At 37.9% G+C, this 21,499-nt stretch overlaps 1 protein-coding gene across 6 annotated transcripts in view; it reads right to left on the minus strand.

Moving 5' to 3' along the window:
• The window catches only part of LOC145993922 (BTB/POZ domain-containing protein 6-like), a 73,539-nt gene extending 53,663 nt beyond the window's left edge, over nucleotides 1-19,876 (minus strand). The window contains exons 1-2 of one of the 6 annotated variants that reach the window (XM_083129856.1): nucleotides 19,832-19,876; nucleotides 3,883-3,996 (exon numbers count right to left, since the gene is read on the minus strand). In XM_083129856.1, the coding sequence (XP_082985982.1) occupies nucleotides 3,883-3,987 (105 nt within the window). In that variant the 5' untranslated portion in view covers nucleotides 3,988-3,996; nucleotides 19,832-19,876. The other 5 variants (XM_083129860.1, XM_083129861.1, XM_083129855.1 and 2 more) reach the window with 5 other exon arrangements.
• Between the last annotated feature and the right edge of the window lie 1,623 nt (nucleotides 19,877-21,499).

Raw genomic sequence — 21,499 nt, forward strand, 5'->3', positions numbered from 1 at the left:
GGAACTATTCATCATCGAATAAACAGGTAACATCCTTCTCTATCCATGTTGATCTAAACTAGAAGATATAAACCCAAATTCTTAGTGTTGTGCCATTTCCATGTGTGAAAAGTAACCTCTCGCCCATTACCATCAAGTTATTTGCCAAGGGCGGGTGCTCACCAGTGAGGATGAACGAATGACAAAACTACATCACCCAAGCAAAATGGTTAAGATTCTTGGTTTGATCCCACGAACCTCGCAGTTCATTACGATAGTAATATAATTATTAATTAATCTAATCCATTTTGAACATTTATATTGAATCACACAATTGATAAAAATGAGAAAAAAAGAACATGTTGAACTACCAAACTGAAAGGTATGAGCACGTGTTGGGTGAAATTTACCCAGTTAATGTTTCTACGGCCATGTGAGTAGAACTAATGAACTAACTAACAGGCGATTCAAGGTCCCAACATTCAGAAGGATTCACTGGAAAGGTACTGAGAAGGGTGGCATAAGACAATCATCCTATATGATAAAAAATTCAAAATCAACTGGGTAATTTTTGCCCATATGCATGTTCGTTGGGTTAATATGAAATATTGTGAATTGCGCAGTATTTTACATGTTATTATTCAAAACTCAAATTCAATTTTGTGCAAATGATTTGTAAATGTGTCTGTGTTCATATGTGATTCTGTTTCCTTTCAGGTTTCAAAACCCACTACAATTTTTCTCCATCCTATTCAACATGGAGAATCGTAAAGGTTTTGTAACATTCTTCCACCATTGGCAATTGTATTTTTCATTAATGAAAATTTTTCAGTTTAGTGGGTTTTTTTTAGTATACAGAGAAGAATTGAAGAAGTGCATATCTAGAATAGGCCTCAGCAACTTCCATGCACTTGTAGGAACTCGCAAGTGCTCTGTGCAGTGCCAGCTGCTCCGCAGCTCAAAGCTAGTAAGCAACAGTGAACAACTGGTTGAGCTGCTTGTGTTGGGAGGTAAAACGAACTGTGCAAGAAGGTGCCCTCCATTTCACCAAAACCCCTTCTGTTTCTCCTGTCACTATTACAATGCTGCACATTTGCTGATACTAAAGTTGTAACTCCATTAAGCCTTGTTTCCATGATTATGAAAAACTAAATATGCTGACCAAGGCAGTAATTTATTTTATTATAAAACATAAACTAACGTAACGTTTCAACCTTCTAGCAAGGTCTTCTTCAGACTCTGTATTAAGTACAAAAGTTACTTTTGTACTTGATACAGAGTCTAAAGAAGACCTTGCTAGAAGGTTGAAACGTTACGTTAGTTTATGTTTTATAATAAAATAAATTACTAAAGTTGTGTACATTAACAGCTACATGTATGGAGTTGAGATGAACCATTTAAAATCTTAAACTTTGGGTTGTACCATGTTTAGCAGTGTGAATGAAAACCTGCCAACTGATCATTTCATGAAGATAGTACACATTTTCTTTCTGCACATAAGAGTGTTTAGCCATAGTAAATGTAAACATGCTAAGTGACAATTTCATGAAGATAGTAAACATTTACCTTTTACATAAGCATCATGTTTAAAAAAAAGTATGGTGAGGCAATATACAGGGTGTTTCCAGGTTGATGATACAAACTTTCAGGGATGATGGAGAAGGGCACATGTATCAAATTGAGATAAGGAACCCTGGTCCAAAAATGACTTAGTCGAAAGATATAAGTGAAAATCTTTGTTTGAAGATGTAATAATTTTATTACCTGCACAAATTTCATAAGCTACTACATTCACAACAGTTGTTCAAAGTGGCATCTCCCAGCTTCGCTGCAGGCATGACATTGTCGCACAAAGTTCTGGCGTACGGGTTGGAACAACCCCGGGTCGTTGGAACTATGTCACAGGCAGCGAGAATTCTTGGCAGGATATCCTCTTCAGTCTCGACAGGTGTCTCTTAAACAAGACTTTTCACATGACCCCACAAGAAGAAATCAAGTGGGGTCAGATCAGGTGATCGAGCTGGCCATGAAACAGGACCCACTCTTGCTATCCACCTTTCACAGAACATCTGATGCAGGTGTTCACGAACAGTACATTCAAAGTGAGCTGAGACTCCATCATGTTGGAACCATATACATTGATGAAGATCAAGTGAGATATGTTCCAATAACTTGGGGAGTATGTCTAGCAGAAACACAAGGTGTACTGGTGAAGTTAAGCGGGAAGGAAGAAGATACGGGCCTATTAGATAATCATTGACTATGCCCGCCCACAGGTTCACTGCAAATCTGTGTTGATGGCTCGTTACAACTGTAGCGCGGGGATTCTCACCAGCCCATACATGACTGTTGCGAGTATTCAGTACTCAGTCTCTGGTGAAACAGGCTTCATCCAAGAAAAGAACATACGCAGGAAGGTTAGGATTGACCATACAGCGTAGAAGTAACCACTGGCTGAACTCGACGCGAGGTCTTAAGTCAGCAGGAGTCAAAGCATGCACTTTATGATGATGGTAGGGGTGTAGCTGCTAATCCCATATTATTTTCCACACAGTACTGTGTGCGACACCCATTTTACGTGCAACTGATCGGGTGTTGATTGAAGGCTCCTCATCCACATGTGCAAGAACTGCTTCTTCCAATTCGGGAGTCCGAATATATCGTTGTCCTCCTTGGTCCTGGTATTGTGGTTCCACATGCCCTGTTTCATTTAACTGTTGGAACAGTCTTGGACACATGGTGTGGGTCGGATGTCTCCTATGTGGGTACTTGGCCCAATACAACCTTTTGGCCTCCCTACTGTTCCCACTTGCTTGTTCGTACATGAAAATCATGTCTGCAAAGTCCACTCCCGTGAACTCCATTTCACTATGGCTGATCGACTGTTACACTTAAAATTGACAACACAGACTGCAGTCGACTGACTATCTCTGAGACGTACACATCATGACATCTGCAGCGCAGTAGTAGAGTTTCCTGTCCCCACCCCTCATGATTGTGTACAAAACACCTGTAGTAGACTGAAGAGGATCTCCTGGCAAGAATTCTCGCTGCCTGTGACATTGTTCAAACAACCCTAGGGTTGTTCCAATGGGTATGCCAGAACTTTGTGCGACGATGTAATGTCTGCAGTGAAGCTGGGGGATGCCACTTTGAACAACTGTTTTGAATATAGCAGCTTGTGAAACTTGTGCAGGTAATAAAAGTATTACATCTTCATACACTGATTTTAGCTTATATCTTTTGACTAAGTCATTTCCCGACCAGGGTTCCTTATCTCAAATTGATGCATGTGCCCTTCTCCATCATTCCTGAAAGTGTGTATCAGCAGCCCGGAAACACCCTGTATGTGGTCCAATTAGCCAGCAATTAAATAAACTATTCTACTCAAAGCTGCAATGGTCTAGTCAGTAGAGTGCCCGACGGCCATGCAAGAGACCCAGGTACTATTCCCAGGGTGCATAATCTAAGGTCTGAATTTTTCCAAACTTGTATTTGCAAAAAGCAGCTCTGGGGCTCATCCAGCCTCAATTCAATGGGTAGTGAAGGGGAGGGGAGTAAAGGTGGCCGAAGCATGGTGCTGATCACATCACCTCCAAAATGCCCAAGATCGAGAATGTGTGGGGAATGTGCTTTCCTGGCATGCTGTTATATGCATGGGGAACTTTACCTTACTTAAATAGTGTATGATGTGCTTAGAGTCATAAATTTGAAATTCTGTAACAGTTTTACGAAAATATATGCTGAATTACTGTAAAGTTTATTTTAGTTTTCTTAAGCCCAGTTTGTGCACAGAATGATTTATCCACACTGGACAAGACATATTGTGTCTCATCAAAACCTCTGAGTATCTCTGCATTTCCCTGATCTCACAAGAGGTGAGAAATGGCCAGCAGTACATACCTTTTCATCCCCTTCTGCTCCAACCAGAAATTTGCAATCCGTATACACTTCTCCTCTAAGAAATTCTTCGCTTCTTGTCTTTATGGTTGTTGACTCCATTTCCATTCAGGTTTGCTTGATGTAAAAAAAAAAAAGACATGGGGTATTAGATAAGAATGATTGTAGTTCTGTTATATGATCAGACAACATTACCAAAACTTCAACTAGAAAAGAAATGACAGTACTTGAATACATTCGAGAAGGGCACATACCAATGAACATAAAATGCACCATTTAATTTTACTTGGATATTGCTAATTACTTCCAATCCTAATATTAGAAAAATAGTATAAAAGTGTACATTCTGGAAGCATCTTTTGATCTACATTTTTACCTACTTTTGTAATGGTGATTTTCCTGTAGTTTACGGTTATTACAAGCATAAGAAAACTGTAAACTACAGGAAAATAATTCTATAATGCAAGCAATGCGTACATACAAGAAAAAATATTTTGTAATGATGTTCTGGAGATGGTCTGGACCTATTTCTTAACACTTCTGGCACATTTTTCATATACGTGGGGGGACACAAAAGAAAACGGAATCGCTCTCCAGTGTGCAGGCCCATAGTGAATTGTCACTTGAAGACCAACCTCGCTCAGGACGACATGTCATTCCTTTATCTCATGCAAAGGGCATTGTTCACTCTGAATTCGTTCCTAATAGTCAATCTGTTAACAAGGCGTTTCACCTACAAGTTCTGAAACGATTGCTTGACATGGTGCTGGCAAAATGAGAATTTCCTTGGCTCTCAAACATGAAGGAAAAATTCAAGTCAGTCACAGCATGTACAGGTTTTAACATGATGACATGTATTCCAGTACCTTGCATGATGTGGAAACTGACATTTTTGAATGTTCATAATTTTGGCGAATATGAAAAGCTGATTCCTCTGTTTTCACAACTCAATCACATGTTCTTTCATGAACGCATAATAAAATGCCATTAAGAAAATTGCCGAACAACATTTGCTAAATTTCTTAAGATGCCAAAGTTAAAATCAGAGTGAAGAAACTGAGAACTAACCAACAAATGTTGCAAACCAAAGTGGCTATTGGGTGCCAAAACTTTGGTGCAAGGACAGTTTACTTTCTCTTGGTAGACAAGACTTACCATATTGTGGGGGGAAAATGTTTGGGGTGCAATTATGACCCTTTGCATCTCTAATCGTCTCCAATAGTTGTAGAGCAATCTCAACTCCATGATACATAGCTAATAGCCAATCACAGTTAGTCATTCATATATTAACAATTGATGCAGAACTTATATTGCCATTGCAAAATGCAAGTGGGCCAGACTGCAATCGACAGCCTGCAGGCCATAGAACTAAGAATGAGTAAACTTCAAGCTGACTTACTTAAATCGCAATAAGTACAAAGTAGATATGTAAACTACCTGAAAGAACGATTCCAGGAGCAAAGAAATCAATATCAAAATAAACTTGGGTAAGCTGCAACTTATTACCAGAGCTAGGAATTTTAGGTGCTGCACCTTAAATTTTTTTGTGTGAAAATGGGTAAAAAAGTGACTCATCCCCAAAATAAGCATGTATTGAACTTTACTCATGGCATTTCGGTTACACCTTTTTGCACCTTTTTCACAATCTCGGAACCTTTTCCACCTTTTTCACAATCTCAGAACCTTTTGCACCTTTTCGCCCTTTTTGCATCTTTATCATTTTTTTAAATACAACTCGCTCCCTGTTTAACCCCACCCACATTCGAGGCACGGGATTCTTGTTTACCGCACAACAATGAATCGGCTTTCTTCAGTTCTTGGACATTAATGTAGTAAGCACGCGGACTTTAAACTGTGTCAACAATGACGCATTACAATTGCTAGAAGTTGTGATCTTTTTGTCCTATGCTGTATTGTTTACGAATTGTTGTAGGAAAGCTGTTTTGTTTTCGTTTCCTTCTCCCGTATCAGCGAGCAAGGTAATTGCAGTCTGTGATCGACTGATCGATGCATCGGATTTGCTTGTTCACCATGCCAAAACATAAAGTAAATGTTGGGAAACTGCAGGACATTGTTTAGCAGTGACGGCATTCAGAGTGATGGATCTGTTCTGAGGTGTGATGTGTGTGATATTTTTATTGCTGTTGATGACAAACACCAATGCACTCGGGTTGTGCAGCATCTACAAAGTGGGAAGCACGTCAGGAATAAAGAACTACGAGATGTTAAAGATGGGAAGCGACAGCAATTCATTGGTGAGGCGCTTGCATCTTCGAGTTCCAGAAATAAAAATGAATTTTTCAGTGAGACAGCAAGAACATTTATAGTGTGTGGAATACATCTTTCGAAACTTAACAATCCTGTCATGAAATCATATTTGTAAAAATATACTGGGAAGTTAGTTCCAGATGAGACCACCTTAAGGAAATCTTACCTTCAACCTCTTTATGAAGCTAAAATCTCGCAGATCAGGCAAGTAGTAGCTGACCATCCAGTCTATTTCATACTAGATGAAACCACAGATAGGCAAAACAGGTACGTTTTGAACATTTTAGTAGCACCTCTCAATGGACATCAAGTGAAACCCATGCTTTTAAAAACTTATTTTCTCGGCAAAACAGATAATGCAAGTGCAATGCAAAGTTTCAATGATGCATGTTTTGTATTGTGGCCGGAGGGAGTAAAATATGATAGTGTGTGGTTAGTTCTTACAGACCAAGCATCTTACATGTTAGTTGCATTTTCTAATCTGAAGAATATGTATCCTAACTTAAAACATGTGACCTGCATTGTTCATGCTTTGCATCGAGTTTGTGAAGCTCTTAAAGATGAATATACATATGTGAACGAATTTGTTTCTAGCATTAAGAAAATACTGAAAAAGGCTCCTTCTAGAATACAGAAGTACGTAGAAATTACGAAACTTCCACTACCACCCTCTCCCATCCTCACTAGATGGGGTACATGGTTAAAAGCTGCAGTGTTTATTTGCAATCATTTCCATACAATATCAACAATTTTAGATGCTTTGCCTAGTAATTCCTCAGCTGTAGAAAAAGCCAAAAAACTTGCACTTAAACAGGAATTGCAATATGAACTCTATATTGTACATGGCTTCTCTTTCCTTACTACTGCAATCACAAAACTGGAGGAGCAGTGTCCTGAAAAGGAAGCACAGTGGGCTGTTTTGATGGATGTGCAACGAGAGCTGCAAGGGGTCGGGAAAAAGAAGTTAGAACAAAGTTTAGCCAAAAACTCTGATGTTCAAGAAGTCGCAACCAACAAGGATGTGGATTACCGGTTGAAAACAAAATACACACCACTTGTGTCTGTTGACTTTGAAAGTTCTTTTTCAACTGACAAGTATCTGCTTAGTGACCGCAGATGTAGCTTCACTCAGAAGAACATAGACATTTTGAATGTAATCTATTTTAACAGTTTTCTAGATGACTAATTCTAAGCAAGTAAGAAGAAGCATGTTTTCCTTTATGTAGCTTTCTAATGTATCAGAGAATTTTCTTTGCTTAGTTATATTAAACGATTAAAACCAGATAATACTATATGTGTTTATCCAGACAAGTTCAATCATATATGTATGCACTGCTCACAATAAATTTTACATCTGAAAATTACCACCTATTTTAGCACCTTTTTTGTACAAAAATTGGCACCTTTTTTGCACCTTTATTGACAAATTTTTGCACCTAAAATTCCTACCTCTGCTTATTACTCAAAATGTGAAAAGAGAGCTGCAAGACAATGTTGCTATTGGGGAGCCCAACTTAAGAGTTCAGTATGGGTTGCTATGGGCTTTTACTTTTGGTGCCATCACCCCCAAATAACAGTGTTTCTGTCAGAAAGGGAAGTTGTTAACATTAAAAGCGAAAATACTAAACATGTAATAAGCACAGGGAATGTAAAGTTTTGATGGTCTACAGCTTCTTTTACAATTCAGACCATCTAAGAAAGAAGTTTTCCTTTCTTGTGTTTACCGTGATTTGTGGAGCTAAAAACAATAGCCTTCCTCCTGTTGTCACTCGCTGCAAACACGTGTTTGGAAAAGGGAAGGGGGCGGCAGGGAATGTCCAGGCAAAAATTCAGCAACAAACTTTCTTCCTGTGGGGTCAAGTGGTTTATTGTGTCCGCGCATTCTCATTTCAGTAGTTCTTCAAGGAGTTAATTTTTAGGTTTATTATTATACAACTGCAAAATGGCAAGTGGTAGTGTTATTAAGTGAAAAACTGGCCAGTGTCTTAAAAGTACGGAGAGACAAATTGTAATAAATATTTTTGAATATTTAAAGCAGAAAAATCCTGACAAAACTGTTAATTACATTGTAAGTAAAACCTTTGTAAAGTGACTGGAATTTCGTGTAAAACTGTTTATAAAATTCGCAGCAAAGGAGCTCTTGTAGTAAACAGTATCCGTGGATCCAGGCCCATACCCAGGATTTTTTTGGGGAGAGGGGGTGCAAATCCAAAAATGTATAAGACATTTTGCTTATTTGCTTTACTTTAATTAACCTTTTTACAAGGTGCGAAATCTTTGAAGACTGGGGGAGGAAGACCTTAATTTACACACACATATAAAAATAAATTACTACATAGGCCTATATATATTTATACATAAGGGAATTCATCTGCTACTTTCATATATTTCAAATATATAAAAACTTAAAAAGCAGCAAACTAATTTCTTTACCATCTGGTTAAAAGGTCAGATTGCAAAATGAAGTTGAAGTGGTTTTTATGTATACGTTTTGCTTTCTATTAATATAGATAAATCATATTTCATACTTATATTTGTCTTGTATTCTTGTTTTACATTTACTGTGAACAGTGGCAACGATTAAAGGGGGGGTCTGGGGGGTAGTTGCCCCCGTTCTATGGCTACTTAATGCTAAGCCTTGTCTACCAAGAGAAAGTAAACTGTATTCTGCAAATTAACGATAATTTAAATTTTCTTTAATACTATAGTACCAGTACCACTGAACAGAAATTGTAAATATATGTTTAGAATTTAAAAAGTCACTTAACACCTTTGGTACAAGGCCACTGCAGTGTGCAACATGGAAATGGTGATGACCAATCGTTATCAGGCCAAGGGGGAACCACATTGACGCCACCCACATGGTCAGTGGCCATCTTGATGTCCGCCATCTTGAATTCAACTTTAGAATTTTAAATGGGAAGGGGGTGATATGATATATCAAATCAGGCTAGAATTTCATGAGAGATTAGTTTGATGAATCTCTAACCAGTAAAAAGTTATGACTGAATTCTTGTACCAATTTGCTCCTTTTCGAGGTGTTACAAAAATGCCTTAAAATTTGTTTAGCGCATCGATAATGCATCAAGATAAAAGTGACGTCTAGGGAGAGAAGTTCGCATGCCATTGCACAAGATTTTAATCGGATACATCCATGAAGAGCTGTGCATTATGAATGGTTGTCGCGAACAATTTACAGTGTGACGCTTCCATTAAATGAAAAGTCCTTCACAGTAACAAGGCTAATGTTTATATTCATAAGGAAGTTCATAAACAGAATATTCGATGCTTTTTATCTGATAACCCATTTTTTCGACAGATGAAAGCTGAATGGTTAGTGCTGGTAAGTTAATGGTGTGGTGTGCTGTGTGGAACACGATTGGTTAGTCAATTTTCCATCAACGGAACCTTAAATGCTTAGGGCTACTTGGATTTGTTAAATAAACAGGTTTTTTCATCCTTGCTTATGGACGAAGGTACTTTTTACAGAGTTTTTTTCAATAGGGAGGAACACCAGAACACTATGGGAGTGTTGTGAAGCAGTTTCTGTCCAAAGTTAGTTATCAGATGACAAGGGTCGCATATTCTGTTTATGAACTTCCTTATGAACATAAACATTAGCCTTGTTACTGTGAAGGACTTCTAATTCAATGGAACCGTCACACTGTAAATTGTTCATGACAACCATTCATTATGCGCAGCTCTTCGTGGATGTATCCAATTAAAATCATGTGCAATGGTATGCGAACTTCTCTCCCTAGACATCACTTTGATCTCGATGCATTACCGATGCGCTAAACAAATTTTAAGGCATTTTTCTAACACCTCGAGAAGGAGCAAATCGGTACAAGAATTCAGTCATAACTTTTTACTGGTTAAAGATACGTAAAAAAAAAAACCTTCGGCATTGCATTTCTCGTGAAATTCTAGCCTGATTTGATATATCATATCACCCCCTTCCCATTTAAAATTCTAAAGTTGAATTCAAGATGGCGGACATCAAGATGGCCACTGACCGTGCGGGTGGCGTCAATGTGGTTCCCCCTTGGCCTGATAACGATTGGTCATCACCATTTCCATGTTGCACGCTGCAGTGGCCTTGGACCGGGGGTGTTAAAATGACTTTTTGAGCCACCCTGTATAATAATATATTTATAAATTAAATTATACATATTAGCAATAATTCTTATAATGAAGAACATGTTTGTGAGTTAACCAAAAAAAAGGGGGGAAATTTCCACATCATGACTGAAGTTAGAAAAAAGTCGGAGCAGAGATTAAAAAGACTGGATTGTCCCAGCTAAATCAGGTCACATGGTAGTCTTCCATCAGTAGCTATAAAACTAAAATTATCAAATATTGCAGACTGCAGCTTTCTGGAACCTGCCTCTCCCCACAAACAACCCATTCCTTTATGCAAGGGTAAAATCTGAAAAATCGTCAGTGTTTATTATAGTTTTACATAACATTTCATAGTTCGACAGGGGGCATGCTCCTCCCCCCTTGATACGGACGTGTGCGGACCACTAAGTTTTGTTTCGACATATCAACATTCAATGCACGAAGGAACAGTCTTCTGCTGCGCACCATGCGGCAATGCTGTATCCATAAGCCCCATACTGAACTCTTAACTTGGGCTCCCCAATAGACGCACTGATTAACATTGAGGTAACCATCAGGTGAGAGGAAATGGTAGTTTTTCATCATCAGAAAGCTATTAAGGAACAACTTGGAAAAGAACTGATTCACAATGCTCTCGTTACAGTTAAAATTAAGTTGCCGACGTTCAAAAATACTATAAACAATTTAACTTCATTAGACAAATTGAATGCAATCAAATTGCAACCCAAAGTCTATAGTCCAGGACCTGGCTATGGTTCTGTTGGAAAGTTTGAGTATAGAGATTGTTTTTCTTTACCAATGCCTAATATATGTCTTAAGAAGTATTTTGGACTTGGGTGGACATCCACCATCTGCTACATTTTCTTACTATGATGTCATCACTGATAGCGGTCACTTGATCACAAAACTGCTCACATCTCTATTTATACTTGACCAAGTTTGATAGAAATTGAGTCCGTATGCTGTACTTTCTATTTGGAAGGTAACTGAAAATGATTTGTAAACAGTTTTGTCTTTTCGTTTTTGTTTTTATAGTTTTCTTTCCCATAAAGAGATTCATAGGTACTTGCACCTAATATACATTGCAATAAATTCAGTATTACTGTTGAGTTTGTTTCCAGTTCACTTTAGGCACAGAAAGGCTAATGGAGACTGGACCTAAAGCTTAAAGTGGGATCCATGGCTTCAATGGATATTGAACTTGGGATGCCTTGATCAAAAGGCGACAATTGTATGATTTGGTTTATTTTACTTTGCTTTTGTGACACTTTTGGCTAATCATGAAGATGAGGATGTATGATGATGATGGAGGGAACACACAAAGAATACTCTTGCCCAGTCCAGGATTCCAGCTCGGGACTCATAGCATCGCAGCGTGTTGTACTAATTGTGACAACTTTACCACTGAGTCAATAATCATAATGCAATGAGTAAAGTGGTTTTAAACCAGAGACCTGTAACGTAATGCAATTCATTGGTATTTATCACCGTTCAGCATTATTTCCACACTGGGTACCGTGTACCAGCTCAAGTGCCGTGAACCATTCCAAGGAAAATACCAGGGCCACTTGGTAAGGCAAACAGTAACGCTTCTGCTGTACCATTCCGTTCGTACCCAAGAGAGCTTCGAGAATGACAGCTTTGGGTACACAGACTGGGATGTTAAAATGCCCATACCATGTAACGAACCTGAGAGTTTAAGGTTTTATATTTGTAAGAAATTAAGATTTATAAAATGTTTATTATTTAAAATAATGTGCAAGCTGTCACAGACAACTATAGTTAGACTGATACAGTTTTGTTTGGAACTTGTATATATGTTTATAAATACGTCATAATCTGTTTGTGTTGACGTCACTTTCTCATCTCAGCAGAGGAAGTGAACCTACCTGAATGTTTCTCACCTGACGACAGGCTGAGTTTGGAAAACAGGTGAAGGTGAAAAATCAATAAGAACTTGGAAACGGAGAGAATTCAAGTATAGATTTTCGGTTTTCGAGTTTTCTTCTTGCTGATAAGTTGAAAGTAAGCAATTAATTATGTAATTTGACTTTCTCTAAATGTGAGCCCAACGTTAGTATTGAATGTTCTAGTGTTTTATTGGTAAGTGATTATGAAATATAACTGATTATAAAACTGCGTTTTAACTTTGAAAACAATGTTGTGTTTCTTTTCTACCCAGCAAGCCCTGATGATTTGCAAAGATTCTCATGTTCCCGACTAAAGGAGTAGCGGACTAACTTTCTGAAGACTGGTGTACAACCGGGGGACGTTGCAACCAGAAAGCATGGAACTTATTCCTTCTCTGAAAGCCGGTTCCATTATGGTCCGTACCACTCATTAGAATCATACTGGTACAAATTCATGATGGGTATACCTGAATCTTCGGGATCGGGTAAAATTGTAACAAAATCTATTTTCAACAAATCAAATGGGGATTGAGTGTATCAGAAAATATATGTCACGTAATTCTTCATTTTGAAACTTTCATTGTCAAATTCTTGAACAATCGATAATAACAAATATTATTGAAGGTTTTAGGCAACATAAAAAAAATGAAATCCTGAGATTTGTTATTAATAATGCTACTTTTATATAATCAATACACATAATATTAGGGTGGAAGGTGATGACAACAGGCTGAAAAAAACATCTTACCAAGCAAGGGAATGCAACTTCAGCATGATGATAGCTTATGGTAATTAGAATATAACCACTTAATATGTCTGGAAAACAGGGAAAGTTAATTTACGCCATATGGAGAAATGTTACTTTCTCGGTTTGAGATGACCTGTGCCATTTCCAATCAACATTATTTTGGTAAACTGGAAGTTAGATGCCATATTGAACAATGTTACAAGTACTTTTTAAGATAAGGTAGTGAAATTCAAATTGACAGTAGCTTATGCTAATGAGATCATGGCAAATCATCATGATTGTGGGAAACCACAAAAATGACATTTCTTAAGATAAGAGAAGTGAAACTGGGTTTGATGGTAGCTCATGCTGATTAGATCATGGCAAATCATATACATCGCTATTGGCTTTACCATAGTTTTATATATTTTCATTTTAACATTCTTGCTGATTGCTCTAGACATAAAAATGTGTTTTAGACTACAGTAGTATCTATTACTTGCTAAAAGTCTCACTTTGATTTCTCTCCACTTTTTCCTATCCTGGATGTTCTTTGTAATTAGAGAGAAGGGACATTGAAAGTTTGGAACTGAACAGGTAAAAGTGCAATCTTCAGGAGAAATAACCCTAATAGCATGGTTTTTCGCACCGTGGCTTGTGTCCATATCGGTAAAGTGGCAGCTTTGTAAGCTGAAACCCTAGGTTTGATTCCCCATGTGGTTGTTTTTTTTTTTTTTTTTGCCAAATGGGTGACATGAAAAGTATTTCACAGAGTCTCAGCTTTATACTTTGTTGTTGTTGTTTGTGTGGCAAGGAGAAAATAATTATCGAAATCACTATGCGTGTGGCATAATTTTGAGTTTGGAACATATTTTTCTTTATTGTGTTGTTACTGAAACTTCTTGCATATAACAACCACTTCTGATGTTTTCTTCTGGTAACAAATCCCACCGGAAGATCAAACGTTATTCCTCTGTAAAAGAAAAATCACATAATTTATGTTTAAAATTTGGGTTACATCCGTAAGTGTATAATAATGTTTTCCGTCATTCATTGTCACTAACCTCGTTTCACCCCTCACACACACACATACAAACAAACAAACACCAAACACTGACAGACTGGTTTCAAGTTCGATTCTATATCAGTATTGAATTAGAGCAAGAATTTGCTGTTAAAATTGAAAAGTTAAGACATTTCTCTGCCTGATTGAAGGTGTTTTTTATTAAAAACAAACGGAAATAATCTTCAACTACTATTATTGGACGAAAATCATTGATGTTATGTTTAGAAAACAACCATAAATTCATTTGATTGATAATTAGATATTTAAATTATTTTTAGCACACAAATAATTATTTGTCATATTTTTCATGATGCATTTTCTCATCCCTCTTACCTTTGGTAGCTGCTCCTTCCTCCAATAAGAATAAATTTACAATTTTTCTAATCTTCTCCTTTTTTTAATTTCCAACCCATTTTTCCTTGCGTCCTATATTTTATGTTGACATACAAGGGGAGGCACGCCACCCTAGCTCCCCTTCAGGACTAACATGTGAATGCTGTTCATTTGTGTTTGTGATTGAATCATTCACCTTATCAAGGGGTCCCGGGTTCGATACCCGGTGGAGGCACAAGTGGTTCGGATCCCACTTTAAACTGTAGGTCCAGTCCCGATTAGCCTTACTGTGCATAAAGTGGACTTAAAACAAGAAATCAATCAATCAATCAAGAACAGAAAATCAAAGTAAAATAAACCAAAGCAAATGAGCCTGAGGAAGCAAGAGCAAGGTTCCTTGCAGAACCATTTTCATAGAGCGTCTGTTTCGTGGGGCTGAGACGTCTCGTTTTACTCTTTAAATTAGAAGTCTGAAACTTAGTGATATGAGTTTTAGTTCCCTTAGCAATTTAATACAAAACCTACATGCTTTCATTGTTAAGTTAGGTGGGTCAGGTTTAGTTTGCTTAGCATTTTAATGATAATTGTAGATATTTTTTGGTTAGGTTAGGCAGGTCCGGTTTAGTTCTCATAGCATTAAAATAAGATCCCTAAATGCTTCCTACTACTGATCGCGCTACTGCAGGTCAAGGTTTAGTTCCCTTAGCAATTTAATAAAAACCCTACATGCTTTCATTGTTAGGTTAGGCAGGCCAGCTTTAGTTCTCTTAGCATTTTAATAATAATCCTACTTATTTTTTGGTTAGGTTATTTGGGTCAGGTTTAGTTCTATTAGCATTAAAAATAAGATCCCTGAATGTTTTCTACTACTAATTGCACTACTGCTAATCTCAAACAAGAAACCTCATTGAGCCTCCTCTGAACATTCAGAATGAGGGGAATAACAGTAGTAATCCGTGAAATGCATGATGCGTGCCAAACGTTGGATTTTGCACAGTACCTCTAACATCTTCCCATAACTTTTCTGGACTTTTTTCTAAATGAAAACTGTGCTGATTAGTTTCAGGAAGGTTCCAATTTACTTCTACATTCTTTCTGCTGCTTTACAATACTTACTGTTGTTCTACCAACGGAGAATGCCTTTTCAATGGGAAGCACTCACGCTTGCATGTGGTAATTTAAACTTTTTTCAGCAGTGGTCAATACTTTAAGGAAGGCTCAAATATCATGTGACAATGATTGCCAAAATTCTACATAATTAGTCTTTATGGTAAGGGAATTTGAAAAAAATATCATAAAACAATCAGATCCGTTACCGTAGTATTTAATATTTGTCTAATTTCATTAGCATCACACTGGTGAAATTAGCAGCAAAATCAAATTCTAAGTGGGCTGCTGAGTTGGCAACCTCTCAATGCTTACGATACTTACTGTCGCTTCTATCAACGGAGAATGTCTTTTCCATGGTAAGCATGCATGCCAGGATGGCGACAGACCTGGAAAAGTCAGGGAATTGGAGAGGTCAAAAAAATGTCAGGGAATTGGAGAGGTCAAAAAAATGTCAGGGAATTTTGTCTTCTTTATTTTTTTAACTGTATATGCGATGTGAATGAACCAGCCAGACATTTGATTTTGAAGATGTCATAATAGGCGCTACACTTAAATGGGAAATCATCTTGCCAGCCTTTGGCATAAACTATTAGTTCTCTATTATGCATTGGACACAACCACGATGCCAGAAAAAGGATGGAAGGTGATGAGTCGGCGATGGTAACCCTCCGTACCCTCGCGAGAAACTGAAAAATTTTGAGTGGGTTGGGAAGATTAGCATTCATATGAACGTTTGTAGTTTTTTTTTTCGCACGGAGATGAGTTATAAGTGAGTTTTGAGCAATTTTCTGTGATATGATTTATGATGTCATGCACATTGTGATTGACATCAGAGAACGGGTCTTACTAATCGCACAGGAGACAGACACCTTCATATTCTGCCGGGGTCTTCTTTATTGCACAACCCTGTGGCAACTTGTCATTCAGACGTCACGTCAGACGAGGATTGCATTTGTTGTTAGGTTAGGCAGAATTTGCATATATAATAAGAGAACTGTTCCATAGGGAATGAAGCATAAGAGGAAGGTATTTAACCTTCATGTGATGACTGTAACCCTCCCAGTTCGAGTTATCTACAGGGCACGCACTCGTGGTGAGTAGAATGTGTTTTCTCTGTGCACTTGACACATTTCGCCCCTTCAACCACGGAGTGGGAACTGTATGCTTTAAAGATATGTATAGAATTTATCTTGAAGAATTAGGTCATGATAGTAATTACACATTATGGTTGTACATGTTTTGTTGATTTCTTTCGTGTATGATGAAAATTTCTTCAAATAAACTTGTGAAAGTGGTGCGAGTAGCGAGGAATTCGACGTGCCGTTGTCACATTCGAGAGTAAATATCTCGCTTATTTGTGGTTTCCGCATGTTAAAATGGTAAATTCCTTATATCCGCAAGACGGATTTCTTCAAATTTACAGGAGAAATTACTTACCGAATGCAGTTTCTTTATAGTTGTGGAAGAATTTTCTCGCATCGTGCATTGAATTTTGCCAGTAAATCATCTATTTTTCAATATAAATGTGTGACCGATGCACGAAAGCTGTTGCATCCATTTCCTTCCAGTCGGATGTTGCCTGTGTGTGATGACGCAATCACGGTCAATGACAGTCAGTGTTTCCAAACACGTGTTTTTGTAACTGAAGAAGGTACGTTTCCGCAAATGGTTTGTGGGGCTATGTGTCAATGGTTCGTGGGGCTATGTGAGAATGGTGTGTGACCACATCTTTCTTCGATTTCCTTCATATTTGGCATACTTACTAATTGAGGCCTGCTAATGACGAATCTGAAGTTAAAATTTGTCGGAAACGTCTAGAAATTACAAAATAATTGTGAACCATTGACGCTAGCCCCACGAACAATTGATGTGTGGTTAGGTTAGGCAAACATAGTTAAAATTTTGGGTCGTGTTAGTATCAGGATGTAGAAATTGCAAAATAATTGCGTACCATTGATGCTAGCCCCATGCACCATTCACGTGTTGTTAGGTTAGTTTCGGTTAGGCAAACATAGTTAAAATTTGTCGTGGTAGTATCAGGAATATTCATTCACGGGTAAGACTCTAGTTTACGTCCTTTTCCTAAAGAATACGTGTCATATATCGCTGGAAAGCTTATTTTATAAGGAATTCAACAACGTAAATCCCAAAGCGAGGAAAAATTTCCTGGTGGAGTAAATCGAGAAAAACCGATGTTGTCCGGATATGCGTAATTGAACGTACTGAGGAATTTTTTAGATATATATTTAGCACATATTTAGGGGTGAAATGAGTGCTAATGGAACCTAACCTAACAGGCCTAAAATAACCTCGTAGGCATACCTCGTCCCGTGAATGGATAGTGGGGTTATTGTGAACAGAAAGTGTAAAAAGAAAAAAGTTCTTACCCGAAGAGATGCCGGCTGCCGCACCACGAACACAAAGAAGGAATCACCATGCAGATAAGGACGTAAAGTAGAGTCTAACCCATTCACGGAAGGTTAGGTTAGGCAAACACAGAACAGGGGGTTACATATTCGAGCGCACGGAACATTTGATTCACGTAGTCAACGGTAATGGTGGCACGAGCTATCGTGCAACAGAGATACATTACTATTGAAAATGACATTATTTACTGGCCGAATAAGTTGCATGAATGGAAAAAACACTATTCCCAGCTTCCAAAAGTCCACAGGAACTCAATTCTGTAAGTACTTTCCCCTCTTTTCATCCTGTAAATTTGAAGAAATGTGTTTTCACTATTACTAACTATTACCCTGTGTACCCCGAAAACTAACGCCTTATTTTCGTTTATTTTGCAATTTCTAGATGTTTCCGACAACTTTTAACTTCAGATTCGCGATTAGGATGACTCAATTAGTGAGTATACCAAATATGAATGAAAAGCGGCGAGGGGTCCGGTCGTTCTTCAGTCATTCCAAAATCACTATCAGATACCTTAAAACATCGAAATCTGCACGTTCAAAAAAATAAACTTGGGTAACATTATCGTATGAGGGAAACTGATTCCTTCAAATTTCCTTCATATTTACAGGAGAAAGTACTTACGGGAATCATTTTCTTTAGTGTTTTGGAAGTTCCTGAATGTAGATTTGATCCATTTTAATGTGAATGCGTGTTGTTTTCTGCGAAAATCTCTGTCCGACACGATGTTTCTGCTCCCGCCATTTGCTTTCTGCACGAGAGTGCAATGTTTCGTGTGTTAAGATGATGCAAACTCGTAGCCAGCGTTTCAGCCTCGCCATGTTTTCACTAGAACATGACGTGTCAAGTATTATTTTTTTTTAACTATGCTTGCCTAACCTAACTTAACCTAACCTTACGGAAAATGGTTTTTGGGAGCAAATTTACAATATAGAGAAAGTCTCCAATTTTGTTAATTTTCGGTATACTAACTAATTTTGGCCTCCAAATGAGGAATCTGTTGTAAAAAACCGGGGGTCACGTCTGGAAATTTTAAAAGCAGACCGAATTTTTTTATATATAGGTGTATATGCATAGTTTTACAACCGAAAATGTCATTGTTTCCAACCACACCATTTTTTTACAAGAAAATGATTTATGATGTTCAATTCTAGTACGAACCCTATTTTTTCGATGAATTTCGGGGTGAAATGAGTGCTAATGGAACCTAACCTAACCTTGTGTGAATGGTTCGTGGTGCTACCGTGGATGGTTTTTGGGGCTAACGTCAATGGTTTGTGGGGCTACCTGTGGATGGTTTTTGGGGCTAACGTCAATGGTTTGTGGGGCTAACCGGGGATGGTTTTTGGGGCTAACGTGAATGTTTTTTGGGGCTAACATCAATGGTTTGTGAGGCTAACGTCAATGGTTTGTGAGGCTAACATCAACGGTTTGCGACGTATTAGCATAATTTCAAATCCGGGCACAAAAGTAGATATTTTCCTGTGAACGAGGTTGCAACACTGCATAAATCGACAAAACACTCTCAGAACGCCCCCTAAACCAGAACGCTATCACGGCCATAATGTGTTACAGATTCGAAACAACAAGTAACAGTAAGTACTCGTAAATCTAAGAAATAGACATTGATATGCATTATTTCACTTTAGGAAATGTTCCACATTCGAAAATAACACGTTAGCAATGTAAAGAAGTCCGAAATATATGATTCGTAGGTGTTTCCCTCATACGATAATAGTACTTAAGGTTGTAATTTTCGAGAGGGTACCGTCCATGGTTCTAAGTATCATGGGTACCGTCAGTCACCAGCCCCGTTAAAAGAAGTAAATCGCATTCGAACCATGCAAAAAAATGCGTACGTAGCATGATGAAATCACAATTAAACGAACGGATCTTGAGCCAATACTATTACTACAGGGATGCACTGAACAAGCACACTACAATTTTATCATTAATATAAACACTAGTCTCATTCATTGCACAAACACTTACTTCTTCTTTCTTCTGGCCCTATCCAGTGTTGCCACAATATGTAAGCACAATTTCCTTTGCAAGGGGTAAAATTTCCCTTTTTCGTCCACTTTTTCCCTTCATCTAAAGAATTAATAATAATAATAATAATAATAATAATAATAATATTAAATATTAACGTAGGTAGCTCCATGTTCGTATGTATGTATAAAATGTTAAACAATTTAACTTTGAAATGCTTCGACGCCAGTGGTCCCGGGTTCGAATCCTCGCCTGGGATGGCTGTTTGTGAGTGTCCATTCATAAATTTCATCATATCATCACTCATCCCCATCTTTGCAATTAACCACCCACTCCCAAAGCCGGGACATAAGGGCATAGATAACAGTGGCGTATGCTGTTTCTAACGAGTGGGTAATCTCCGACCCTTGATCATCAAACTCCAAAAGTTTCCCTGCATTTTATATCAGGATCCATATGGGATTTAGGAATATTTTGTGGGAATGTTTGTCTTATTGTGGCGACCACAATCAATTAATTCTCATTATTGCAGTTTAATATACGTGTAGAATTTCAAATAATAAAACAAGACAGTATTATAAAGCAAAATAAAAAAAAAAACAACTGTGAAATATAAAATGAAAGACATGCACTAGTGAAATAGAAACCCTCATTATTAATTTAAGTGCAAAATTCAACTTACCCCAGGACCCGATTACTTGTAGTTGAACTCCAGTTTTCTTATTTGAGAGGGGCCTCCCCGATGGCGCAGTGGTAGCGTCGTCGCCTTGTAGTCAAGTGGTCCCGGGTTCGATACCCGGTGGAGGCACATGGCACAGTGGTTCGGATCCCACTTTAAACCGTAGGTCCAGTCCCGATTAGCCTTACTGTGCATAAAGTGGACTTAAAACACCAACTCAAACCAAACCCAACTCTTATTTGAGAGGTGAACTTCCCAATAACGACTTCATGAAATGGAAAGGTGGGGTTGTTCCGAAGATTGCGTAGCAACTCCTTTTCAATTGATAGCAGAGCAAGTCCGCTTAAGCTGTCCTGTCCTTGGGTTGATCTGCAGAGTGATTTTATTCTTTAAGCTGTAGTGGATGGTATAGTGAGAATGAGTGTTGCCAACTTATATACTTCTGGCAAGGCAACAGTTAGTTTGTTCTTTACCATATTAGAAACTATCTCGTAAATTGGCTTCCCAGTAAAATTGAGATCTTGAGATGCATAGAGAACGGTGAGTTCATTTTTCAGCCTCACAGAATCAAAGTGTGCACCATATTTTTCCAATATAAACATGAAAGCTCTTTCTGGAAAGTTACTCTTAAACACTGGGAACTGAAATGAATCCAAGAGGGAAACAAAGTGCAATGTATGAAAATCGCCAAATCTATCATAAAGTTGACCATGTAATGTGTCGATCACTTCATTAAACAATCCTCCACCTGGCTATGTGCCTGATGTGTTTGTTCCTTATATGTTTTAGTCGTTCATCTTCATCACTATTAATCTAACAAAGTGGAATAGTAACTTAAATTAACTAAAATATATATAATTTATTTATATACTTTCCTTTAAAAAATATTCAGTTCCGTGAAGGAAGTACTCTCGCTGCTTTTGAAGATTAGAGAGAAGAAACAATCACTATTTTTGCAAATACAAGAATGGGGGGAGTCAGCTTATAGG

Source organism: Lepisma saccharinum, chromosome 10 (genome assembly GCF_977018435.1).
Source record: "Lepisma saccharinum chromosome 10, izLepSacc3.1, whole genome shotgun sequence".
NCBI lineage: Eukaryota > Metazoa > Arthropoda > Insecta > Zygentoma > Lepismatidae > Lepisma > Lepisma saccharinum.